Below are 27,659 nucleotides of genomic sequence, written 5' to 3'. Positions count from 1 at the left end.
TCTGCTGAGGGCCTACTTCCTAGCTGATAGATGACTGTCTTTTCACTGTGTCCTCACCAGGTGGAAAGGGCAAGAGAGCTCTCTGGGGTCTCTTCTATAAGGGAACTAATCCCATTCGTGAGGGCAACACCCTCATGACCTAACACCTCCCAAAGGCCCACCTCCTAACTCATTGGGTGTTGGGATTTAATATTATGAATTGGGAGGTATATAGTCTATAGTACAAACTACCCCTAGACCCTATCTTATGGGAATTTTGAGGCTGAAGATCAGCCAGGCTTCTTCATCCTTTCAATGCCCATATTAAGTTAATGATTCTTTTTATAAAGTCAGGAGTGTAAGGTTCAGAACTCTGTGACCAACATTAGTCAGAAGGGGTTTTCAGCAAAGTCCACTTACTTCTTCCCAAGAAAGCATTAAGTAATGATTGGATATAACTACCCACATTGGCTTCTCAGTTTGGTGGTGGTTATGGTTTCTATCCTTACCTGTTCAAAGATCTGAGCAGAAACTGAGTCGCTCCCTATCTTAGAAGAGGGTCAAGCTCCTTACTATAACCTCCTTCACCTTGAGATAGTCTGCGTCCTTATTTTAAACCTAACTTGATTCATAGTAATGATATCTAATTGCAATTTTTTCTTTCTCATTTTGGGACAATGAGATAGGGGCCCCCTTCTAGTTTCTAACAAATTATAAAGCAGCAAACATCTAGAATTTTCCAAAATAGTATGCAAGTTATAAAGACAACCAAACACTTTATGCTTTCATTCCATTTCCTTATGTATTTTATAAGTTATTTATGGAAGTGGAATTGTTTAGGCTCTGATGCACCACATTTTCCAAGTGGTATATAGCAGTCCATATGTTCACATCATGACTTCATAGCAAATGGCAAAGATGCTTCCTAGACTTGATTTTGCAAGATTGTCGAAGGCTCTTCTGACACAGACTCCAGAGTCATAACAGTGGGAATAAGTAAGTGAGTGCTAGGGCCCTGGGAAACCCTGGGAGGAACCCCAAACTGTGGGGTGGGTGATGCTCCATTAAGAGTATTTTGGCAGAAGGATTTGAGGGAGACTGTGTGCCTGGCTATTACTGGTATTTAGTAAAGCTGTGGAGTTAGATATATTTGTTAGAAATCTAACTTCATCAACCCGCTCCTTGCCTAGTAATTCTTGTATTTTTATGATAATGTCTCATCCTTTCTAATCATTTCAGTAATTCTTATTTCCATTTAATTGATTATTCACTTAAATATCTTATGGGCCTATGTGAGGCAACTTTAGCATTTTATACCTAGGCCTGCTGGACCATCATCCTTTCCCTACTAAGGGATAGGAAGGACTCCTGTCCTCCCACTTCTTGCATTTTCCTGTGAGTCTCCTGTGGGGAATATGGTGGATAACAATATCCCACTTAAAATGAGCCACTTCCTTCGGCTCTGCCATCTTTCAGCTGAACCTAGTACTCGTGTCATCCCTCTAATGCATACTTGATGCTCTTGCTGTTTCTCTCTTCCAGTGCTGCCCCCCCTGTTTTCCTGGCCTTGGCTGCCTGCTAATCTCTGCTGGGTCTTTAGGGCTCCTGCCTGATCTCCCACTAGTGATCTAGCCTCAATTTCTTCCGCCCCTTTATGTGTGAGAACCCTGCCCTCTCTGCTTGCTGTTTGGAGTTTTCATTACCCCTGTCTCCAGCACTCACATTTTTGGTCTTTAGGAAAACACTTCTCCTATCTCAGGCCCCCGTTGGTATAGAGTGTCTTGTGGCGCTGCTGCTTGGACCGCTAGTGATACAGGATGCTGATGAATGCCAGAAGAGTGGGGGAAGTTCTGTGCAGCCGCAGGAGAGCCCATTCCATCCGGGGTCCGAGGACCTGGAGAATGTTAGTGAAACACTTATTTGTGGCCCCCTTTCCCACCTAAGTCTCTGAAGTGTCATGTGGGATGTCCCCCCAGGCTCTCCCGTTTACTCAGCATTTGGGTAGCCACCTGCCTGGGCTCTCTGCCTGGCATTGTCTTTCGCTCCCTCTGCTGAGGGAGGTGCAGAGCCTGTGCAGTGACCAACTTTCATTAAAGTGAAGCAAACGATTTGGTTTGTCATAGAGATAGAAAATAGAGCTGTGGCTGCCGGAGGGCTGGGGGGGAGGGGTGGAGAAGTGAGTGGGACGTTATTGTGTAATGGGTACGGAATTTCAGTACAGGATCACAGAAAGTTCTGGAGATGGACGGCGGTGATGGCTGCACCGCAGTGTGAATGTGCTTCATGCCACTGAAGACTGTGCATAAAAATGGTTAAAATGGTAAATTTTCCATTTATGCAGAATTTTACCACAATACGAAAAAGAGAATACCCACTATAAAGAGAAGTGAGGACTGCAGAAATGTCTTAGGAGAAAACGTTCGTGCCTGCTTATAGCTGTAGTTCTGTCCACTGCCTGTTAGGCAGAATTCCTGTGAGTCAAGGAGAGGCAGGCCTAAGGAGATCCTTTTTGAGAAGCATTGGTATTCTTTGTATCTTCCAGTTAGAGGTAACAGTAATTTCTATTGAAATCTAAAGTATATTTTTTCTTTATAGCCAGTGCTTTTTAGAACAATTACTACATTTTTGGGTTATATACCAGTATTATTAATCATTCTGATGTTGAATAGACGCCAGTTTCTATGCATAACTACTAATGAAAATGAATGATTTAAGAGAAACCATCTTCATTTCAGCAGCATGAAATATTTACGGAAAGGAAATTGACTTAAAAACATAATTTGTAGAAAATTACCAGTTTCATACAAAGACATGAGAGCTCACGCTTTTAACCATTTGCCAATCATTTAAGCCTGACTGTGCTTGCACAGGCAGATCCGTGACCTGCGGGATACATTAGGGTTTCAGGTATAGAAGTCCAAACTAGTAAGAGGTTGGATGTTGGAAGAGAGCCTGTGTTTTTAGCCCTGGACCAGCGTTCAAGCCAGACAGAAGGAAAAAAAAAATAGGGAAGAACTGGAGCCAGGAGTTGGCTCTTTGTTCTGACTTTAAGCAGCCCGTGGCTTGGAACTGTTTCTTAGGAGAGGTGCTTCTAGGGTTGGTGTTGCCCTAAAAGCAAGCCTACCTGGAGACATCATCTGGCCGTAAGAGTGTCTCCTGAAAATGTAGTTTCTCTGACACACTCTGTACAGGTCCCTCTACCCCCGGTTACATAATACCTTCAAGGCAGCTCAGTACCAGGCATGGTGAAGGTAAGAAATGATGCCTGTCTGCAGAGCCCATGCTCTTTCCATTGCACCGCACGGTCTCTGTGGAGTCTTAAATGTTCGGAGAAGCATGAAATACTGTACCATTTTCAATCACGATGAAAAGGTTATCTTAACACTCACTCTCTATATACTGAAACACACGACTTCTTTGGCAGTTTCTTTTCCTGAAGCACATTTTTTAGTAGATATAAAAATGGAAATGATACACAGCTTAGAATTTTATCATTCATCAAACACCGAGCGCCTCCTGTGTGCCAGACATCATGCTAAGTTGTAGGACAGACTTTAGATATAAAATTCCTCTCACTTCAAGAATGTGAGATCTGGAAGGGCCCTTCCATCTCATTGCATCTCATTTTATATATTAGGAAACTCAGGCTCAAATATGAGTTCAGGTTCCCCGAGGTTACTCAGGTGACGAGAGGTAGGGCCTAGAATAGCAAACAGCTCATTCTACAGCATCTCAGCCTGGGTCGCAGTGGAAACGGGCACCGTGGTCAAACCCAGTAATTTGAGGAGAGCTTCGTAAGGGACTTTTTTTACAAAGACATGGTCAGGATGCAGGGAAACCAGCAAGGGAGAGTACAGTACTTTAGCGCTTGAAATGGTAGGGAGCCATCGCCACCCATGGGCCTGAAAGAATCCAGAAAAGGGGCTGTGCCTCTCAGTTAGAGGGACGCCTGCAGCACAGTAACCCAGCCGGAAGAAAGCCGGCGTAATACATACTATCACTTCATTCTCTCCTCACCCTCTGATTTCCTGTCAGGGCCGAACTCAACAGAAGCCAAGGCAGGGCACCTCCTGGATATAGTCCACATGGGTCACACTCCACGTCCCAAACGTGAGCAAGAGAGGGAAGGAGATGGATTTGGGGTGGTAAACGGAAGATGCTTTCTGATCGAGCAACCTGCTTCACCTCTGAGTGGAGAAGGAAGAGGTAGGATAGTGACCAGGAGCATTGAGGGAAAAGTCACTCCTCATGGGAGCCAGGACTGGGAAGAAGCATTCTCACTCTAACATTCCACGTTGCTTTATGAGGTTTTTCTAAATGCTGGTTCACAAAGGTGGAGGTCGTCAGCAACCTTTTGATCTTGTTCCACAGGGTAGAGGAGAGATTTAAATGCTAATTGGACCAAAGCAAGACCAGATCTGGTCTAGGAGATGACTGGGACTGAGGAAGTTTGGAAAGGGGTCCTGTGGGAGGTATGAATTATTAGGTCAATGCAGCAATGCCAGGCTGAAGAAGAATCTCAAACAACACTGTGAAAGCATATGGGAGGCTTTTATATATATGCAAGGACACCTAACTTTCAAAAGAGCCAGGCAAGGAGGAATTTCTCCCCTCACCCTTTTTAGAAGTAAAAAAAAAAAAAAAATGGCCCAGGAGAGGTTGCAGGCAGCTCAGAGTCTCATAGGAGATAAAAGAAGTGAACATCAGGTCTTCAGTTGCTGACCCCTATCCTCCTGCTCTGGGAGGGCTGGGGCTCCCATTTTCCACAGACACAGACCAAGGAAGGTTGCCGACCTCTTTGGCTTGTGCCCAGTTCCCCCACATGTTCTTCAGTTCCGTTTCATGGTGTCCTTTTCAGGCAAAAAGTCCCCATTGTCTAAAACCCTACTCGTCAGATTTTCTACTATTTTGTAGGAATCTAAGTACATCTGAGTGTTTCCAATTACTCTGCACAGGCCAGAATCCCATGCTACGGAGAACATTGTAGATTTGCAGGCACTTCCAATGAAGCTACAGTGGGTAGTAAAATATTTTCTTAAGTAGATTTTGTTTCCAATTAAATAATTTCTGTAGAGAGTAAGAAGATCCTGGGAGCCCAGTGGCAAACCTGATGATAATTCCTGAGCCTTCCTGTTGTGCAGACAGCAGGGGCTCGGGTGCCACAGGATGGGAAGGGCAGGGGTACCAGAGGCAAAACCCAGCTGTGGGTGTTTGCGGCTGCAGCCACAGTGTCCTCTGAGCAGCCCCTGCCCCATGTGGCCGAGGCAGAGGGGGTGATGGCGGTGTGAGGAGGAGCTGGTCACACTGATGAGGCTGCACTTTGCAAATAGAAGGTGCAACAGAAAGTGTTCTCTCAACGCTAATTTTAGGCCAGCTGTTTAGTTAACACGGACAGAGTCATTTGGGCAGCCTCCTGAGGAAAGGATCTGAGGGCCAGAGACACAGTCCTACTAAATATGCCCAACCTTTTATGTCAATCACAGGAGAATGCAATTAGTGCCAATTTCCATGTTCCAATTCATTTTCCTAGTCCATGGGCTTCTTAGGGTTAAGGCAGCGAAGTGCTCTGTTTATCTGGCTCAGTACCTTAATGTATGGCCCCCGCAGGCCCAAGTTAATGCTCCTTAATCCTTTCAATTTGCATCATGAGCTAGCGCTAAGAGAACCTCCTGTCTGCTGCAAGAATGAGAAGTAGGAACGGCCCTAAACCATAGCCTCCAGTTGGATTGCACTCGTTGGCTTGTGGTCACTAATGGGAATTATTATAATGGCTTTAGCTCTGGACACAGACATTACTGTGAACTCAAGGTCGTTTGGCATTTTCACAAGAACCACAGAATGTGAGAGCCGTGCCCAGGACGTTTAGGACAGATGAGAAAGACCAGAGAGAGGCAGTGACTTACCCAAGGTCACAAATTATAAATGGTGGCAAAGCTGGTCCTGGAGCTGTTGGAACATTGCCAGTTCTTTCCTGAGGCCTCCATGTACAGCTGAGCACTTGTGCCCTATACAACATGGGTAACCATACACAGAAGCCCTGGCCTTTCTTCTGGTGAAGTCTTTTGGCCACATCGTCGAGTGACCTGAGTTTCGTCTTTGTATAAGAGAAGTGGTTATAAGTAGGACTTGGCTCATTCCTCTTTTATGGTAAGCCTTTTCTAAAACCCAGATTGGGCTATGTAGTCCCCACTTTTGGGCTCCCGTAGCACTCTGTGAATCGTGAATAGCATTGTCGAAATTCTCTTGACTAGTGGTTCCCTGAGGGCAAGGGCTCATTTTATTTATTTTGTACCCTTGTTTAGTCCTTAGCAAACACCAGGTGCTCAGTAGGAGCTCCTTTTCCTGTCCTCGGTAATTCAGCTCAATATGCACCTATTAGGCACCTGATGTTTGCTTGTTGTCAGCCCATTTCATCAAGCTACAGGAGGTCTCCCTATTTATTAACCAAGCTGACCACCTTTTGGCATAAGAATAAGTCTGGATATGGAGTGGCTGAATCCTGAAAAAACAAAGAACAGTAACTTAATTCATTGAATGCCAGGACCTTTCTAAGCACTCACTACAATCCCAAGAGGTAAACACTATAATCATCCCAGTGTTACAAAGAGAAACAAGATAAGGAGAGATCTAAGTAACATTACACCACGGATGTTGGGCTGCAGACCTTGACCTTGTGATTCTAGAACACGTGCTCCTAATACTGTGCTATGGTGCTTGCAGTATAATTAAAGAGAAAGGTCTGCAAGATTGCATTTCCCAGACAACTTAAGTGCAGTCATTTAAACACCAACACATCTAAGTGTAGCCTAAAATCTATTATATGCTTCTTATCCAAGATGCCTGAGGGTCACCATCCGGAAGATGCCCCCTGGGCTATTGAGGTGTGTACGGGGCTAAGTTCCCCTTCACTGGATAACTCCAGAATGCTGTGATTTTTTAACACAACCATTTTACTATTATTATTATTTTTTTACATTATAGAGTAATACATGTTTATTGTATTAAGGTTAAAAAGACAGTAAATAAAGTATTCAAATGAAGGCCTCATGGTCACACGGAAGGGATTGTTGATGAGGTGATTCTCACGTGGGCTGTTGTGGGGGATCGCTGAGGTTTCTTGTAGTACAGGGTTTCCATGTTGGTTCCGTTCCCTGAAACCCCTGACAGCTCGTCCCCAGCGCTGTCTGGGCTTGCCTGTTTCCTCCCATCTAATCACATTACTGCTTTCCCTACAAGGCACCAGGCAATAGCCTCAAGTTCTCTATGGCCTGACTGTCTAACTAAATTTCCCAGTGTTATCTTTATTAGGCCCTCAAGACACAATTGTATTAGGATTAGGAAGGCGTCTTGTGTTCTGAACCAGTGTGTGTGTGTGTGTGTGTGCGCACACACATGTGTATATGTACTCCATATGTATACAGAGTATATATATACTTGATCAGGTCTCCTTGGTGTTATCTATATACCATCTGCATTAGGTTAATCTGAAATCTGAGATGCTTATTAGAAATGGAGATTAAAGTTCTTCACCCAAGACCTATTAAAAAAGAAAATCTAAGACTGGAGTCAGGGATCCACGTTTTTCCTGAGCAAGAGACGTTTTGTTTTTTATTTTTCATTAAGAAATTGTCAGAAGTAGAGAGAATAATATAATAAACTCCACGGACTCATTACTCAGTTTCAACAACTATTAACCCGTGGTCAATCTCGTTTCATCTGTAATTTGAAACAAATTCCAGATATCATTTGAATGTTTTCATATGTATCTACACAACATAACCACAATATAATTATTCTATCTAGAAAGTAGTTAACAATAATCTCTAATATCATTACATTGCTAGTTAAAATTTTCCTTGTCTCAAATGTTTCTTAATTGTAGAGTGTTTTGGATGCTGAATCACGTAATTAGTTATGTTTCATTCTTCTCTCTGACAAGTGGGATGTTGGGAGCCAATTCTGTAACTACTTCTGACGACTTTACAAAGCTTCACGCATGTTTTTTGGCTATGTACCTTGCCCCTGACTTCAGCTTCATTTTACTTTTATATTTCTTCACTCCTGATTTCTTCACCAAGTTTATCTTACTGTGCTGTGTGTGTGTGTGTGTATTTCTTAAAGATTTATTTATTTTAGAGGAAAAGAGCATGCACATGCACACATGAACAGGGGGAGGGGCAGAGGCAGAGGGAGAGGGAAAATCTCTAGCAGACACCCTGCCGAGCGCAGAGCCCATGCGGGGCTGGATCTCACAACCCTGATCATGACCTGAGCCTCCACTGACCAAGCCACCCAGGCACCCAGGGTGGTATATATATTTTTAGGCCGCCTCTAATCCTTTTATTAAAAGGTAAGTTGTACGTAGATGAGCGTATCAGTGACCTCAAGCCATTTGCCTTACTTCATTTTGCACCAGTCTTTTAAGGCAGGTCCTATCATCTGAGCTTCTGACCATGACTTTCCTCTTCTTTTTTATGTCACACTCCATCTCAGGCCCAGTGCTCAGCACCATTTTTCTGGTTCTGATCTTTTTTGCTTCCCTTCTCAGTTGTGTTCCCTAGCTTCCTTCTCCTACCCTGGAAATACCACATTTCGTTCATCCTGAGCATCGACGGGCTCCTCCATGTCCTCATTGTCCATTTCCTCTGGGCAGGAGAGGACTAGACACAGACACGAAATCTTTAGGTGACAAAGTAATCTCTTCAAAAATTCCAGTCCTCTGGGATAACACGAGGTTGGGAGCACAGTTGAAAGAGGAGAGCTTGGGATAGGAAGGCCGGGGTAGATATCAAAAACATCATCCCTTTCCCTGTTTTGCCCTGAGCTGTGTTTGTTGCCGTAAGAAGTAGAGATGAGGCCAGACTGACATGTGAGAGACTAGGACGGTGGTTCTCAATCTCTGGTGCCTTGGGTATCCTCTACGAGGCTCTCACAGGTCTGAAGCAAACTGGCAAAATAAAGACAGTGGAATGGTTTTATTCATAAAGTTCAATACAGTATTTTAAGGGAAGGCCATTTGTTTTTGGTGTTAAAATGCTCTTTCTTGTATGATGTGACCGTGACAGTAAATGAGTTACATTTTAACATCAGTATTAGCAAAGTAAAAGGTTGATAGCCTATGTCAGCCCCTTGATATTTTTTTTATGAATCAAGAAGTCTGAACAAAGATGAGTAGACAAGGATGGATATCTTTTATAGGTTTGACTTGGAAGGAAAACTGTGCTAAGGACTCAGAAGATCATTATTATAATGATTATCAAGATTTTCATTCATTTGTTCCTTATATACCAAGGAGCAGAAGTAAATAAGGACTGTTTTCAGAAATGCTTTGGGATTACAGACCCAAGTTCACCAGAATGTACTAAGCCGTATATGCTTTACATTCTATAGTAGCTTGAAAAATCTTTTTTTTTTCTTCTCAGTAACACTTGTTCTTTGTAAGAAGTTAATATGGAAGTGAAAGTCCCTTCTAATTTCATCCCCACAGAAATGGCTTGCTGTATCTCTGCATGGTTTTTAATGTAAAAATAAATACTCTTAGCGTGAAAATATCGATATGTGCAGGTGTCTATCAATTGTAGATAGTATGTCTTGTTTCCCTCATTTTGGAAGGCAACCTTCAATCTTGCCATTAGCTTCTTGCCTCTTTCTGCCTCTTAATTTCTGACATCTTTTCTATTAATTTAAATTGTCAGAGTTGAATTTGCATTCTGTTCCACCATCGTACTTATATCTTCCATGCTTTGTCTATTGCTTGATTCTAAGGGTTGAAAATCAATAAATGGTGTTCATGTTATCATGAATATAAAATTTTATCTAGTACAGAACCAAAAGGTATACTGTGATTATTCTTCCTTTTCCCAAAGAGTTTTCCTCCTGGAATTCCTAATTTCTCCCCCCGCCCTTCTCTCTCTCTATTCAAAGACAAGTAATAATGTCATTAGAAGCTAAACTCTCCATAATGCTGTTTATTTATTTTCAAGTCCTCTTCATGTGAGGAGGCCTCCTCCCTTGAGCGCTGTCTTCCTGCTCCAGGCTGGACTGACTCCTCTCTAGGTGCGTCACTAACCTCTCACGGAGAGCCGTCGCTGGTCTTCTGAGCAGAGTTGCCACTTCTCCTGTACACGCTGTCTTCTTCTCTCCTGTTTTCATCTCATACATTTATCCTCAAGTAACTTCCTATGATAGGTGCACAGAAAGTAATCTTGCTGATGTTTTTGGCCCTTATACTGTATTGGCAGTATGATTGGGTATAGAACTCTAACCTGAGCACAAGTTTTCCTCAGAAGTTTGTAGGCGTTATTCCATTATCTGGTGTTTTTTTATGAGAAGGCCAGTACCAGTGTGGTTCTAATTTCTTTGTGTTCGTGTTATTTTTGTCTCTCAAGCTTTTGTGATTTTTCCCTCATTTTTTTTTTTTTTGTTCCAAAATTTCACAATAATGTGTCTAAAGTAGGGTTATTTTATTGTAGGTGCTCGGTGGACTCCTATAATTTGTCCTTCAGTTCTAGGGAATGAAAAATTTTTTTCATCGATGGTTTTTACCTTCATTTTCTCTGTCTTCACTTTCTGGAAAACGTAGATATTAGACCTTCTGAATGCGTAGTCTGTATCTCATATCTTTCACTTAAGTTTCCTGTTACCTTTGTTTGGTCCACTTCAGGTAGATGTTCCTTGACTTTACCCTCTCTTACATTTTTTTCCAATATATATTTGTTATTATAAATCACAATATTACACGGAGAAAAGGGATTGTGTGCAGATAGCTTACTGGGAATGTGATCCTAGAGAGAGGGTATGAGGGACAGAGAGATGAAACAGGAACTAAGGGAAAACAAATGCAAGGATTAGCTTTTGAGTTGGCACACAGGCAAGCAACTGTTCCTTGTTCTTCTGCAATCTTTTCAGAAGCCTGAAATGTAAGAATTGTCCATCCAGGAGACAAAAATGAAAAATATTTCTCGATCAGCTCCCATCACTAGTTGGGCCAGGGTGATCCCATGGGCAACAGCTCCCTAAAATACATCTCTAAGTAGTCTGCAGAGTGGCCGACTGAGTGGTCCATAGTCTACTTAGCATCACCTCTTAGAATTTCCATAGGTATCAGATTCTGCACTTTGTTGCTTATGGTTCCTGAATATGCAGTTTGCGGTTCTCTAGCCAGAAGCTAAGCTTCTTGAGGTCAGAGGAGGTGTGACTTCTCTTCTTGCCTTTCTGCACTTTATACATATTAGTTGGTTCATTCATTGAAGTTCAACAACAGGCCAAGCAGTTCTCAGAGTGTTTTCCAGACCAGTAGCAGCGGCAGAACCTAGGAACTTGTTAGGCAGACCTACTGAATCAGAAACTCTTTGCCCGCTATGATATCTCTCTTTCCTAGGGGGAAAGATTTTTTTTTTTTTATTATGTTCAGTTAGCCAGCATATAGTACATCATTAGTTTGTGATGTAGTGTTCAACGATTCATTAGTTGTGTATAACACCCAGTGCTCATCACAACACGTTAATACCCATCACCTGGTTACCCCATCCCCCCACCCCCTCCCTCTATGAAATTTTTAATGTATTTCAGCAATCATGTTATTTTACTTCTAAGAACACTGTCTTATTCTTCATTCATTTACTAGTAGTCTACTCTGATTTAATGGATCAAAAACCTTCTGGAAATATCCTGTGAATGAAAAATTCTTTTTTCCTCCCTGATTTATCTGTATTCTCTGGGAACCTCTTTTTGGCTTTTATACATTGATCTGGATGCTGTAAGATTTCCTTACATGGCTGGTGATTCTTTGCAGCTTAGTCATACTTAATAATGAAGTGGTAGAAAAGCTAACTATGAGGCTATGTATCTGTGGGTGATATTTCACCAGGCAAAATTTACTTTAAGGGGACTTAAAGGGTTACATTTTTTGTGAGAATGTGGAGGATTTGGCTCTTGGACACTAATTCTCACACTAGTTGCCTTGGTTTCTCCCTAGACAGATTGAACAATGTTTTGTTGAAGATTTTCAATCCATGCCCATATTTTTAGCTCCATATCTCAGCCTTAGCTGCCACCATACTGGAAATGTCTGTGTCCTGAGGCTGAGCTCAGTAGGTCAGGTTGCCTACCCCTTCGGTGTATTGCCCTCTGCATCCTCTGCTGCTTCTCTATCTACATACAGTCTTCCAGAAAAGTTTTTTAGTTTGTCGATTGTCTTGTGCTGTACTCCTTGTGATTGTTATTTATATTTTTTTATTTACGTCCTATCACTTAATGGGAGTCTCAAGAAGGAGAGGATATTAATATATATATCAGATGTACCATTATGAATCAAAGTCCCCCTTAAATATTTTATATACATATTTGCACCTGTACTTCCTTATCAATATCAAGTTGAAGCATCGATAATCTCTGCATGCTAACAATATAGGACATTCAATTTGTTTTTACTTCCTTCCTTCTTCTGCCTCCCATGTTTTGTTGGAACTGTTGGAATTTAAGTGTGTGTATAGCATCATTTCTTTGCTCTTTTATTTATTTTTTATTTTTTTATTTTTTAAGTATTGACTTTTTTTTTTATTATGTTATGTTAATCACCATACATTACATCATTAGTTTTTGATGTAGTGTTCCATGATTCATTGTTTGCGTATAACACCCAGTGCTCCATGCAGTACGTGCCCTCTTTAATACCCATCACCAGGCTAACTCATCCCCCCTCCCCCTCCCCTCTAGAACCCTCAGTTTGTTTCTCAGAGTCCATAGTCACTCGTGGTTTGTCTCCCCCTCCGATTTCCCCCCTTCATTTTTCCCTTCCTGCTATCTTCTTTTTTTTTTTTAACATATAATGTATTATTTGTTTCAGAGGTGCTGGTCTGTGATTCAACCGTCTTACCCAATTCACAGCGCTCACCATAGCACATACCCTCCCCAATGTCTATCACCCAGCCACCCCATCCCTCTCACCCCCCACCACTCCAGCAACCCTCAGTTTATTTCCTGAGATTAAGAATTCCTCATATCAGTGAGATCATCTGATACATGTCTTTCTCTGGTTGACTTATTTTGCCCAGCATAATACCCTCCAGTTCCATCCATGTCGTTGCAAATGGCAAGATTTCATTCCTTTTGATGGCTGCGTAATATTCCATTGTATATATATAGACCACATCTTCTTTATCCATTCATCTGTTGATGGACGTCTTGGCTCTTTCCATAGTTTGGCTATTGTGGACATTGCTGCTATAAACATCGGGGTGCACGTACCCCTTCGGATCCCTACATTTGTATCTTTGGGGTAAATACCCAGTAGTGCAATTGCTGGGTCGTATGGTCGCTCTATTTTCAACTTTTTGAGGAACCTCCATACTGTTTTCCAGAGTGGCTGCACCAGCTTGCATTCCCACCAACAGTGTAAGAGGGTTCCCCTTTCTCCGCATCCCCGCCAACTCCTTTGCTCTTTTAAGTTTTTTTTAAGTTTTTGCTCTTTTAAGTTTTTTTTTTCCTGAACAGTTACATTAAACTTCATAACCTCATAACCAGCAATTATTTAGATTTAATGCACTTTGTGCTATTTCCTTTGCTTATCACTAATTCTTGTGATACACGGTATGTAAGTGTGTATCTTATGTAGTATGTCCTTCCTTTCTTGGGTTCTCTATTCTGACATAAATTTGTATTTGTTTGGAGAATTGCCTTAGGTTTTATGCAGGAGAAGGTTTATCCTTAAGAAGGAGAATGGTATATTTTCTGAGTCATCGACTGCTTGAAAATGCCTTTTTTTTTTCTCTCTTGTGATAATGTGGCTAGCTGTAGAATTCTAGGGCTACAATCTTCTTTTCTTAGATCAGCTGGGATCTCGGGCCTGTCTGATTCTATCACTACCGCAGCCATACTTTTTAGTTTTAGTCACAAGTTTATATATCTCACTGAGTATGGGAATTAACTTGCCTCTTGCATTAAGTTATTTAATGTTGGTTAACTTCTTTTGGGCTGCTCATTTGGCCCATCACTTTTCTTTGGTTGTCAGTGTATGTGTTCTTCATGGCACATCACAGTTTAGGGAAACAACGACTATTCATCTGTCCATATGTAGTGTATGGACGCTCAAGCCTTTCATTCATTGGACAGTAATGTTTGCCATTCCAAAACAAGTCTTTAGGCTTGCATGGATCCCTTAGGATTATAGGTGTATAGCTAGGATATCTGTTGAGTGTAGGGATGTCATGGTGTCTTGGATCTGGTGTTGAGGGGTCTTGCTATAGTACGTCATGTCCAATGGCTACATCTAATAGCAGGGAGAAGAGAGTTCTGATGGTCAGTCCTAGTGGCAGGGTCTTCTATGCCACATCTTCCCTGGAAGAATGTACTCTATGTCAGGTCTGGGTACAGTTTTCATGCACAGTCACCCCCAAGCAACAGCACCTCCAGGGATCTGATCAGAACTGGGTTGCCATTTGCCTCCTTTCATCCCTGAATCACCATCTGGTTATTCTCTTGGCTCTTGGTCAAAAGAACTAATTATACTTCCCCATTTTTTAGAAAATTTATCTTTAGAATAATTATTTTTTCGATGTTACTATTTTTTTTTAGTTTTTGTTATGAAATATGCTATAAATGCCAAAGAATATATATAGTGAATACATATGGTTCCAGGATCAATCATAAAACAAATGGCCATGTACCTACCACCTAACTTAAGAAATAACTTCTCTTCTAAGCAAAACTATTATGTGACTCTGAGCTGATTCTCCTTCTTCCTTTCCTAAGGTCGTGAGTCTGAAGTGGGTAGTATCCATGGCCATGGTCACTCCACAACAGTTTTCTCACACTTTGTTCTGAAAAAAGAGAAAAAAGTGTCCAGAAAAACCCTGAGTTGTTTGCAAAATAGAAGCCCAGATGATTGTGCTTAGTGGTTGGTGTGTCTGTGTAGGTCACCATTGGTTTCTCCTGGAAGGTATTCCCTGGCCCATTGCTAACCCACATGGCACCTTTGTGTGAATAAGAAAAAATCATTTTTGCCATTTGCCAGCAATTCTCTGTAATACCTATATGCACAAAAATCTATAATGATTATGAATGTGAGTAGTACCTCCTAGAGTTTGCAAGTCACAACCATAATTCATGGTAAATGTAGCCGGTGGCTATAGGGCTCCTTAGGTGGGTGTCATCAGACATTTACTGAATGCCTACTATGTGCCAGGCATTCTTTTAGTTGTTTGGCATTCAAGGCTGAGATAGACAAGATTCTTGCTCTCATGGATCCCCCATGACTGGACTTAGGAGCAAGCTGTGTTTTTGGGTGCACGAGCTGGGAGTCAACTAACAAGCTGGGGTCATTCTTGAGTTGGGTCAGGGCCCTGTGGGGGCCTAGGCTTTAATTTCTTTTATTTAGCATGTTGTCTATGCCACATTAACCTTGAGAGGTTAAGTGGGCCTAGGCTTTAATTTCTTATATTTAGCATGTTGTCTATGCCACGTTAACCCTGAGAGGTTATGTTGTACCAGGGTGATGAGTCCAGTGACCATATGCTCTGGTTTACCCTGAGTACTGGGTGAATTCTCTTGTCCCAAGTGATTATTAGTATCACCCCTTCTCTCTCTCTCTCTCTTTTTTTTTAAGATTTATTTAGAGAGAGAGAGTGCACGCGTGTGGGGGATGGGCAGAGGGAGAGGGAGAATGAGCCCAATGCAGGACTCGATCCCATGACCCTGAGATCATGACCTAGCCAAAATCAAGAGTCAGATGCTTAACTGAGTCACCCACGTGCCCCCACCCTTTCTCTCTCTTAAAGGTGTCCCAGCTTTGGACAATAAATTATATGGTCATGTGTATTAGCTTTTTTGCCATGGTAACAAACACCTTCAAAATGTTAGTGACTTAAAACATCAACTATTTAGGTTTTGCTCATGGATCTGTGGATCAGCTGCAGCTCTGCCCCAGTCTGGGAGTCAGGTTTAAGTTTGTTCCTCATTCTGGACTTTGAGCCTGTGCCACAAGTCTTCCCATTATAGCACCTAAGTTGGAAGACTGAGCTTTATTTAAGATTTCTTCTCATGGCAGAAGGTGGAAGCCAAGAGTCCCCTGGTCAGAGGTGGCATGGGCCATATCTACTCTTATTTTATTGACTAGAGCAAGTCACGTAGACAAAACCAACCATCTAGGGCTTGGGCTTGATTCTCCTTCCTCAGCATAGGGGACGCTCTGGTGGGGGAGAGCGAATATTTGGTGAATAACGATATAATTAGCACATTGCCCTACTAAACCCTATTGCTTCCCAGCGCGCCCAGCTCCAGCCTTTGCTGGTGTCTTGTAGCAGTGTCTGTGTCGGGCCAGCGCCCAAGTGACTGACAGGACACAGGCGAGGAGTTTTGCCTCTGTTTGGATTACAGAATGTATTAAGGGATTTCACTGTGGTGTGGAGCCTGTTTTGGTTTTAGATTTTATTAGACAAGGTGGGAGTTGATGTTTGCTGTGGCAGCCTGGTTAACTGGGACAGAGTCTCCCCCTTTCTGCATCCCCAGCTCCGCCACCTATCCTAGAAGTTTGCGCTGACAGATTTTCCACTCTCTGTGTGAGCCGTCAGAACCCAGTGGAGCCTGTGTGGCCAGACCATGCCCTCTTCCTACCTCATGTTGGGGCTCCATGAGGTGTGATTTCTGGTGCCCTTTACTTTGCCCCCCCTGACTCTCTTTCCTGCCCCCATCCCTACCCTTGCTGCTCTGCACCTGGGAGTTTTAATTTTTATTGTTTCCTTAGTGTCCCTTCATTTGCTTGTGTTCAGTGTTCAGTACTAATTGGCTTTCCTTTAAAACAATTCCAGAAATTCCTCAATGTTACTGGTTCATGGATGGACTGATGGAACACATCCTTGTTTTCAATTGTTGGATAGTTTGCTGAACCCCTTGCAGTGGGAGCTGAGGAGAGAAAGGTGGCAGATTTGAGCTCACTTGCCCATGTGAAACTCTAGTGCTGTTGAACAGAGAGAGAATACTATTTCACCAAAAGGACAAAGATCGATGGGGAGGCAGAGGAGATACATTAGATCCGTCCTCAGCCCTGGCAGCTGGCATTCTCTCAAGAGCAATTTTTCATGAAGAAACTGATTTATCATTTCATAAGAATGATCAAAGTACCTTCAGAGTCATGTTGAAAAGCACACGGGTAGTGGGGGGTCAGCTTGGCTCAGCAGGTGAGTGACTCCCAGTAGGGGCTCACATGCATGCCTCAGCAGAAATACCAGTTGTCTCACATCATGATCGTTGGCATGCTGTGGATAATCGATATTGTGAAAATTAACTTATTCCTAATTATGTCCTTCACAAGAATATGAGTCTATGAAGAAGGTATGGAGTGTGTCTGTCATGTCCCCCCCCTTGTACTATTTCCAAAACCTAGCACAGTGCCTGGCACGTAATGGACATTCAGAAAACTTTGGCTGGAGCAATGCAAATATTGATGATGGACTGTAAAGGCAAAACCTGGGAGAATACTTGGAGCTCCTGAGTGTAATGGGGCACAGTAGGGGCAGGTGGGAGTGTCCTTGAAAGAAAGGGGGGTTTACAACCACCACAGCGCCAGGAATGGGCTCCCGTTGATGCCTCAGCCTCCCTGGCTCCACTGTAGCATGGGGCAGAAGCCTGGAGGAGGTTGGACTTTGTTCTGGGAGTTAGGGGCACAGCCCCTGCGCTGGTGTGGACCCTAGCGGAGGCCACACGGTCCAGGTAACAGATGCCGTGGTTGCGTCGGCATAGCCACTCACCCTCACCACTTCGGCGCATGCCTGCTGACCTCCACAGGCCAGCCGCTGCATTTATTTGAATGTGGGATTTTTTGGCCGCTGAAGCTTACTTTGCCCCTCGTGCTGCAGGTGGGAAATGCTCCTTGTGTGGGGTGACTGAGGTGTGACGCTTGCCCAGGAGGTGTCCCGTCCATCTGTGGTAACTGGCTTGGTAAAGCCCCCTTTGCTGGCTGCCTTCCCTGGACCACCTCCCTACTCCCCTGCCTGTGCTTTCTACACCTTCTAAATAAACCATCTGCCCTTGAATACTTGTCTCAGGGTCTGCTACTGAGGAACCCAAACTGTGATGGTCGGCGCTGGGTCCTGGGCACCTGGCCACTGGCTGGGGGGGTATTCTTGAGGCTTCAGAGGACTTGAGCTTCATTTTGCTTAGACCCTTAAAAATCATATCAAAAAGAGAAAGAAAGCACTCTAGTTTCTCTTGTTTAAGAAAGTTGTGACTTAAACAGTTCCCAAATTCTATTATACAGCTCTCTGAAATGACCGAGTAATTTTTAAGGACCGCTGAAGCTGCCCTGCTCACAAAACCTCAGTGCTTTGTATTGCCGTGGTGTAGGGTCTCAGTTGACTTGGAGGGCGTTCCTGGTCTCCCTGAATATACTCTGTCTCTTGCTAGAGCAGACTGTTCATTGTTTTGAAATATTGCCTGCATGTTCCCTTCTCTGTGTTGTGTCTGAGTCTCACTGTCCCCATGCCGGCATCAGGTGGCCCTGTGGCCAGCTCCTGAGGGATGAAGGGATGAAAGGGTCATTCTGCCCACACTGTGCAATGGATGGGCACAGGAAGAGCCATCGCACTGACCTTTGACCTTTGCTTCTTTGCAGATATCTCGGTGAGCCTGCTGACCCTCATGGTCACTGCCTGTGGCCTCGCGCTTTTTGGCGTGTCTCTCTTCGTGTCTTGGAAACTCTGCTGGGTTCCGTGGCGAGAACGAGGCCTGCTGTCTGGTAGCAAAGACAACAATCGGGAACCTCTTAACTACACGGACACAGAGACCAATGAGCAGGAGAACAGTGAGGGCTTCCTAGACCCTCCCACCCCCTGCCCTGACTCCTCCATGAAGATCAGCCACACCTCCCCTGACATTCCCCTCTCGACCCAGGCCGGGGGCCAGGAGAACTGTGCCCATGGCGTCCGTGTGCAGCGCCAAGTCACAGCGCCAAGCTCGTCGGCCCGGTCAGTAACGCCCCTTTCCTTTCCAAATGCAAGGCAGGGACCACCTCGCTTCCCTCCCTTGCCAGCAGTAGCACTGATGAGCCCCGGGGCCTGTAACCTTTCACACGTCCATTCAGTGTCAGAGACATGAATATGGGAAAACGGGGTGCTTCCTATGCTCCAGTGAGGTTCCTTACCTCTCCTGAGCTCTCTACATAGTCTCCACTTAGTCCATAATAAGAATAGTGACATGTCAAGTTCTAAGAACTTCCTGTGCATTATTTTACTATAGTCCACAACTTTGCGTGAGATGCAAAAGTTATCATTTTCATTTCACACAAGAAGAAACTTAAGTCAAAGAGTTTAAGTAAAAAAGTCATATGTTGGTACGCACTCAGGGTTTGAACCGTGATTCATCCAACAGCGGCGCCTGAGCCCTTAACTGCTCTTCCCGCAGCCTTCCTAGTGCTATCGGACTTATGCTCCGTGCTTCTGACCTAGCCAAGCTCTCACACACAGGCTGTCTTTGTAGTCCACGAAGTGGCTGGAGGCCTTTGTCCATCTTCAGCCTTTGCAAGGCCTAGAGTACCAGGCCTAGGGTCACTCTTTCCGTGGGATGCTCTGTGCTTGAAGCAGTAGAGAAATCATGTAACGCAGTGATTAAAAGCAAGGGCTCTGGGGTCAGGTTCATGGCTTTACTTATGTGTGTGACCCTGGATATATTACTTAGCCTCCATGTTTCCATTTCCTCTTCTGTGAGAGAGGAATAGTGAGAATAGCAACATATGGGTGGTTTTAAGAATGAAGCAGGAACATGCACTTCATGCACTTTGCACAAGCTGTGCCTGGTAAGCGCTCCAAAGCCCGAGCTGCCGTTTTCATTCCAGTATTGCTCTTGTCATGACCATTCTCACTGCGACTGGCTTCTCCCAAGACTCAGATGTGGGCGCGGATGTGTCTTTGAGGTTAAACGGCCAATTCTGAATCACTGGATATAAAGATCCACTTTTAATAGGAGATTTCAGGAAGAGAGATAAAGGAAGCAGCTTTTTTTAAATGAAAATATTTGCTCGAGCGATAGCCAGAGGAATAACCTGTGCTGTCATTCGGAAAGTTTGGGGGCATTTTTTAAAAATCTTTTTTATTTGTTCTCTAGAAACAGAAATAAGATTTTACCCTTTTTTATGTTAATCGAGTTTATCCTAGAGACTCAGCACATTCCCATTAAGTGGGATGGAATATGACAGTTTATAATTTAATTTTTCCACAAACCTAGTTTAGCATCATTTCCAATTCTGAATCGAAGAGCTAAACCTAAAATATTCCTCTGTGAGGAAATGGATGGTTGTTTGCCATTTGATTTAGAAGAACTCCTCAGATTTTCTCACTAGGGTTTCTCTTTAGATACAGACTTAAATATAAGTGGAGCTCTGTTTGATGCTGTCGTGGAGTTCATGCCGTGGTGCAGACTCGGGACAAAATTCCTTCAGTATTTCAGTAACCAGAGTCTTTCAGATGGAGGATCCATCGAAATTGTCTCCCATTCGGTTTTACTCTGCACGTTAACTTTTCTGATGCGCGTCCCATCGCTACAAGGTGATAGATAGTACTGTGCTTTCTATTAGATTATGGATCTGAGGACTGTGCCATAATTCTAATGACCTGACGGCAGTCATATCACTCTATCACAATATTTATTTTAGAAAAATGTTTAAGTACTCTACACCTCAAGAAATATATTTCATTTAAAAATAAAAGCTGTGGTAAAAAAATAAAAACTGGTATCTTCACCACTGATTTATGGAAATAGGGTAGAAGGAGAAAAAGACAAAAAGGGGAAAGCAAAGGAATTATCCCTATAAAATGAACTTTACATTTAGATTTATTTTAGTTTTGGAGTCATGTAATTATCTTCTCTTATGGCCAAATCAAGTTTAGTAATATCTGACCATAAGAAAACTATTAAACTCTTTCCAGCTGCATTTGACCTAGTACTGATAGTTTGCATCATTATGCATTTAAAACATTCTTATCTAAATTACTACTGACCTAGTGTTATGGGTTATGTCTGAAAATACGTATCTATGATTCATGGTCTCACCCTAATGAGTTGTGTATGGTCTTCTAATTCTTGAGGGATTGTGTTATGTTATAAACAAACACAAACCCTTTTTTACTGACATAATGGGAGAAATGAATGAAATTTCCTTCATGTTCCAAAACATTTTTAACATTCTTTTTTAAGTAACATTTGTGATACTGAATTTGGGGCGGGGGGTACTCTGTGCTGAGACGGCTCTCAACAGTCTGCTCTGCTAGTTCTGATTTCTTCCTTTTTTTTCCTCATGATTTTCCTTACTTCCTCACTGCTGTCTCTTTCTTTCTTACTGCTTCCCTCCTGCAGCCATTGTGACTTGTCCCAAGGGTCCCAGGACACCTTTTTGACCCACAGAACATAAGGCTTAGACTCGCTGTTAAGGGCATCCCTGCTGTCCCTGTGACTCATCGGCATAGCTTCTGTCACAGCATTGATATTGGGAAGCTCACCTTCTCCTGGCCTTTTGAGCTTGAATATGTGCGGCTCCTACCAATGTCTATGGAAGGCCCTAAAGATGGCGTTGTTTTATCTCCTCGGAGGGTTTCTGGTCAGGATGACTTTCTGTTGTTTTCCCAAGATCAAGGATGTTAACATTCTGTTTCTAGTTGGCTCAGTTACTATTAGAACCCTCTAAAGTTCCTGTTCATTCTTTTCAATTTAGATGAAATCCCTTTTGTGTAATATTCTGGGAATATGGATTTTTTTTTTTTTCCAGAATGCTTCAATACCAGAACATTTTAGAGATCTCTATTCCAATTTTTTTTTTTAAAGATTTTATTTATTTATTTGACAGAGAGAGACACAGCGAGGGAGGGAACACAAGCAGGGGGAGTGGGAGAGGGAGAAGCAGGCTTCCCGCGGAGTAGGGAGCCCAATGCGGGGCTTGATCCCAGAACCCTGGGATCATGACCTGAGCCGAACGCAGACGCTTAACGACTGAGCCACCCAGGCGCCCCTCTATTCCAATTTTTAAAAAATCCCTGGGTCCTCAAAATAGAAGGAACCTTGACAGGCCACCTAATGCATTTCCTGATTCACATCCCAAGATGGGACCTAGGTAACACTTTAGTTTTATAAAAATTTCAATTGCCACACTACATCTTTTTATCAGGCCTGTTAGGGCCTGCATGTTACTGCCACAGTCTCCTTCTGTCAGCTCTCTGCCTCAACGCCAAGCAGCACTACCCCGGAGGACATGAACTCACTAGGAAGCTTTACCTGGGAAAGCTCGTCATGTTCCAGCTACACTAGCCTCTCTCTCAGCGCCTTCAGTACCCCTGCCTTTTCCTGCCTGGAGGCCTTCACACATGCAGTTCCCTCTGCCTGGAATGCTTTTCCTTTTCCTCTCCAGCTCCTTTGCAGCTTTAATGTCCCACCTAAAGCATCACCTCCTCAGAAAGACCTCCCCGACCACCCTGTCTGAAGCATGTGCCCTTTCCTCGACCCCTTCCCACTCTTCATTCTCTCACACGCTGCCTCGCTTGCATTTCTTCACAGGATTGAACTCTAACTCAATGATTCTTTGTTTGCTTATCACCTGTAGTCCCTCTCTAATCTATGAGGTCTGCGAGCTCGGAGGCCACATCTGCTTTGTTTCTCCCTGTATACCTAACACCTAGCGCAACCCTGGCATAGAGCAGACTTTCTGCATGAATGACTGACAGAATACATGCATCGGTATCCAGCCACTTGTGTTCTGCTGATCAGAATGGCAAACGGCCAGAAGTGTAAACTGAGGAAGGGCCTATATGGGATGAGGCTGGTGGAAGGCCTTTTGTCCAAGGACTTACCTTCATTCAGAGCCTTACGTGTAGACTTTTGGCCTTATATCTGAACTAAGCAATCCCTAGGGTCACAGAAATATTCTGACAGAGTTGAAAGAAGATGACAATCATTGCATTTTTAGATTCGGGTCCCATTGCTGGCCACAACTTTAGTAAGTGGTATGCTGAGATTAAATCTTGTAATTACTCTAAAAGTAGCATGATTCTATTAAGCTGTATGTATGTGTGTGTGTGTGTGTGTGTGTGTGTTGAAAACATTGGTTAGATGTAAACATTTAAACACAACAGTTTTTTGAATTACTCTTAGATATCTCTTCAGGCTTTAATAAACTGATGGCTTCAAAAATGGAAGCTGCTTAGACCTCTCTCAATTCCTATGGGATTCTGAAACTAGATGTAAATGTGCATTTTCTCTACTGGGATTTAATTATTGGAAACTGTTATGTCCTTTGCATTTATATATTTACTCTAGACAGTTGTATTAAGCATCTGCTATGTGCAAAGTTCTATATCGTGTGCTGGTAATAAAGAGATAAAAAAAAAGTACAGCCCTGACCTCAAAAGGTCCACAGCCTAGTTGGGGAAATAGATGAGAAGAGCACCAGTTACACACATTGAAGTGCTCAAATTGCTCTCTAGATTAATCTGGCAGGAGTGTCTAAGATGCTTGAGACAGTGTGAAGGCTGGCTGGCTATAGGGGCTGATTCAGGCCTGTGATGATGAGGCCTGAGCTCAGTTGGAAGCAATGGAAGTGGAAAGAGGCATGAGTTGTGAGCTACTTTTGAGAAGGTGTTGGTGGACATAAGCTCATCTTAGAAATAGGGAATAAAATATTGGAAGTGACACCAAGATTTCAAACTTGTTTAACTTGGGTGGAAGGTGTGGGAAGAAGCAGGTCATGCATCAAGAGTTTCCGACTCCACTTGATCACACACCTCCACTGGCAAAGGTGTGATGCTTACATCTTTCTTATATCATTCATTCTGGAAGCCTCTGAATCCTGTGCTAAGAAAGATCCCCATTTCCTTCTGCCCTGTAGTCAGTTCACTGCATCTGCCCCTGTCTGAGACTTTCCTCTTCTGTGTCTGTCTGTGGCTCAGGACAACCCAACTCTCTCCTCTCTATCACCCGGAGAACTTCCAAGAAGGGAAACAATCCTATCCCCATTGTTTCCAAACTTCCCTGTCTTGACTTGAACCTAGTAAAGAAACCCATGTGGTTCTGAAATCACAGTTTGCTTCTCTCTTTCCTCTCCTTGAACCCTGAAGCTCTGTCGACACTGGTACCCCAGAACCAGGGAAAGGATAAGCCAAGTGTCACCTCTGAGATGGGGTCACTGAAGTGATGGCGGGTTGCCTGGAATTGCATGGGAGACCCAGAGGTGGAAGGGATGGTGAGAATGATGGGCGTTGGCTCTCCCCCAGAGCCTGGATGGAAGATGTAGGCGCATGTGAGGAGAAAGCTGTGGAGGCAGAAGAGTTGAAGATCCTATCCTGCTGGAGAGCTGGGAGCCAAGATGGAAACTTCCTTAATTTCCCTATTGAGGTCTATAGCATCAATTTGGAGGCTGATAATATGAGGCCAAGTTAAGTAGCCAGGCTTGGGGAGAGTACCGTTTCCTCCATGACCATTCACCAAGCCAGTGGCCTCTCTCTCTGCCTGTGTGGCTCCTTAACGTCTGGTCAGTTCTTCTCCTCTTCTGACCTGCTGTGTAGTTAGCGTTTGACTATTCTATCACCCCCCTGGCCAGCCAACTCCTTGTAGGCGGTGACTAGGCTTTGCCTCTCTGTGCCTTCCACCCTACCTGACCCCTTGCTTTGCACATTCGTATTTGGTGAATTGTGGTATTGTCCTCTTTCTTAAAATCCAGTGGAAGTAGTTGGCTTTTTAGGTCATGGTTCAGGGACCAAGACTTTGGGGACTCGAAGTGGGACCCTGGAACTGGTTAATTCAAATTGAGGAAAGGAGAGGAGGAAAAGCTTTTTGCACCTGGGCTCCTGCCTCTGCTGACCTGAGGCTGCGACTTGGCGAGGCTCAGATTCCTTTCAGGCATTAAAGTGTTTTTGAGTTTGTTGTGGGAAATCTGCTTCACAGATTTTTTAATCATCTTTGAAATTAGGCTTTCTCCAGGCTCAACTACCAATCTTCCAACTCAGATCTGGGCCAGCCACATCCAGTCTTTCAGCTCTCTTCCACGACAGGAAAACGTCCTCCACCTGCACTAAGGGAGGATGGGAGGTGGGTAAAGCTGAGGATCTCAACCCCAGCGTCCGGCTTCTCTAAGACAGCATCAGAGTGTGACTTATTTACAGAGGACCCCATCTCTCAGCTTTCCTTTCCGCCCCCAGTCTTTGGAAACCATTCCTTCTCCTTCCTTTCATTGCCCACATTAAGTCCCGAGAACACCAAATTCAGGACTCCCCAGACCTGCTCAGAGGACTGCCTGCTTCAGACACAGATCCCTCCTTGTCACGCCCACTCTGTGACCTTAAAATTTCAGACCTTTGCCCTGGGGGCCTGTAGTTTACTGGAGTCAAGGGCCACCTCCATGGACCATTTTAGAACTACCTCGCCTGGGCTGGCAGGAGCCAGATCAAAACATTCTGTTCCATATCTATCTTCTCTCTTGCTTCAGACTTGCTTTTCCTTCCCACCTCCATGTGAGCAGCCTATGAGAGCGATGGGGTATTGATTTTCCATTTCCTCTCCTTTGTCTTCTTCTCATCCCGGGGGCAGCCTTTCTTGCTCATGTCTCAGCCCAGAGAGCTCCAGAGGTTAGGTAGGGAGGTCGCGAATTACCCTGGCTCCCTGACTGCTCTGAGCTTCTCTTGTCTGCTCACCCACCCCCCAACTCCAGTAATCCCTGATTTGCTCCTGAAAGGAAATTGAAAGTGATTGAAAGAGACCCCAGGGAGTGAGAACTGTCATGGCCTGTTACAGTCGGCTGTCTGCTTTAAGCCACCGCCTTAGAGTGGGATTCAACTTTTTTCCAAATAGTAAGTGGGATTCTGAATGGAGGCAGAAGTGTTGGGAAGGAAACTAGCAATGGAAGATGTTTCGGTGGATAATAGTGTTCCTATCCGTGCTTGATTTTTAAAAAGAATCTTCAGCTCTACTGGAATTTTGAATGGAGGCCTCCTGTGCATTTAGGGCCTTGTTTTGGTCTTTGAAGTAAGATCTCTTCATGATGCCCTGCCCAGTCCGCCCCCTTGGTCGCCTGGCAAGCCATTGTGGTTAGGAGGAGCAGAACACATGGGACTTATTTCTGTTTAGATTTCCTCTCTAAGAAGACGTACAAGTAAAATGGAATATGTTCCATTGCAAGCAGGCAGATTCATGTGTTTTAAATTTAAAATTTAAATTTACATGGCAGGCCTAGTCCTACAGATAGGGTTAAGACAAAATGTTGCTGTGAGGAGTCTAAAGCCAGTACTCAGAAAACCCAAAGGTAAGTTGTTACACACAGAGAGTCTGCTCGGCAACCACCTTGGGAGAAAAGTGGTAGCCGAGTGGCAGGCTCTGGTCTAGCGCAGACACAGGACAGGTGTTCCATCAGACATTGGTCCAAAGAAAGTGCGTCTTGTGGCCGTGAGGAAGCACTTTCAGTATTTAAACAGCATCACTAAACAGTTCTGGAATGGCCTGTTGTAGGCAGGAATTGACACCAGACCCAGGCATGGTCCTTGTTTGAATCTAGCCTGGAGGGAAAAATCAACAGCAGAGGCCAGAACAGATCCCAGCCCCTTATGGCCTCTGCATAGGGCTGGACGCTGGCTGCTCCGTGCCAATCCCTTCTGTCCAGGGATCCCAGGAGAGTGAGACTGGAGCTCTGTTCCAGCCCTGCAAAGGGTCAGTGTCTGGACAAGCGAATGGCGGGGCTGTACTAGCACAGGGAGCTGGTTTGAGGTGTTTAACAGCATCCCCTGCTCTCCCCCCACCCCGCCCCGAGAAGTCATAAAATGCAGAGAACACTTAAGATGGTGGATTTCTTTGTACAAAATTAAAATCTGACAACAGAGACTTCGAGACCGCACGGTTTTTGCACATATGGGAATGCGTGTGCCCTGGGCGTATCCGCTTGCGGTGGGCTGTGTTGGCTGTGACGGGTGCACCTGCCAGTTCTGTGGTGGTGTTCCTGTTGTACCGGGGGGGTGATGAGTGGCCAGGAACACATTGAGGATGAAGAGGAGTGTTCAGCATAACAGCATCTATATCACGAGAATAATTTCAAACATGTTTGGGGGGTCTATTAATCCCATTTGACACCTTTGTTTCATAAAGTAGTCTCAAGAAAGGAAAAGAAGACAAACTCAGATGTTTACTCTGCCTCTCCAGCTATTTATCAATCCCCTCAGAGACAGCCTGGTTGTTCCCTTTCACCTACTGGTGGAGAGCGGCTACTTTAATTAGGGTTATTGAGAGATAACAGAAAATACAATACAATGACTCTGAACTCTGGGCTGAAAACAAACACAAATAACATTAAAAACAACCTTGCATGTAATGACTACTTCTCTCAGTTCATGAGGACTCACACAGATAAGGCAGGTTTCAAAGAGAATTCCAGGGAAACCACTAACCCAACCCAATAAGCTTATAGGGTGAAGAGTAGATTCTGCCAGCAAATATTTAATTTGCAAATATCAGTATTCAACCTTCTCTGAATCCCTATACACATTTATAGCAGCTTACCTTTAATTTTTATACTCTTAGTGTTTATGACAGAAATAAAGCCCTTCCCCCCGATCACATGGTGTGACGGAAACGCTATCATGGAGCTGCCATCTGCACGTCAGAGCCAGCAGTCCACTGGAAGCGGACGCATCCTGTCACACGCATTCTCACGAGAGCAAAAGCTG

At 43.9% G+C, this 27,659-nt stretch overlaps 1 protein-coding gene across 2 annotated transcripts in view; it reads left to right on the top strand.

The window, feature by feature from the left end:
* Positions 1–27,659, top strand: part of SYT9 (synaptotagmin 9) — a 195,936-nt gene that overhangs the window by 35,336 nt on the left and 132,941 nt on the right. For both annotated transcript variants that reach the window (XM_032426909.1, XM_032426910.1), the window contains exon 2: positions 18,587–18,938. In XM_032426909.1, the coding sequence (XP_032282800.1) occupies positions 18,587–18,938 (352 nt within the window). The remainder of the gene's footprint in view (positions 1–18,586; positions 18,939–27,659) is intronic.

This window comes from Phoca vitulina, unplaced genomic scaffold (assembly GCF_004348235.1).
Source record: "Phoca vitulina isolate PV1807 unplaced genomic scaffold, GSC_HSeal_1.0 scaffold36, whole genome shotgun sequence".
Taxonomy (NCBI): domain Eukaryota; kingdom Metazoa; phylum Chordata; class Mammalia; order Carnivora; family Phocidae; genus Phoca; species Phoca vitulina.
The sequence above is the reverse complement of the archived record's forward strand: the minus strand, read 5'-3'. Positions and strand labels throughout refer to the sequence as shown.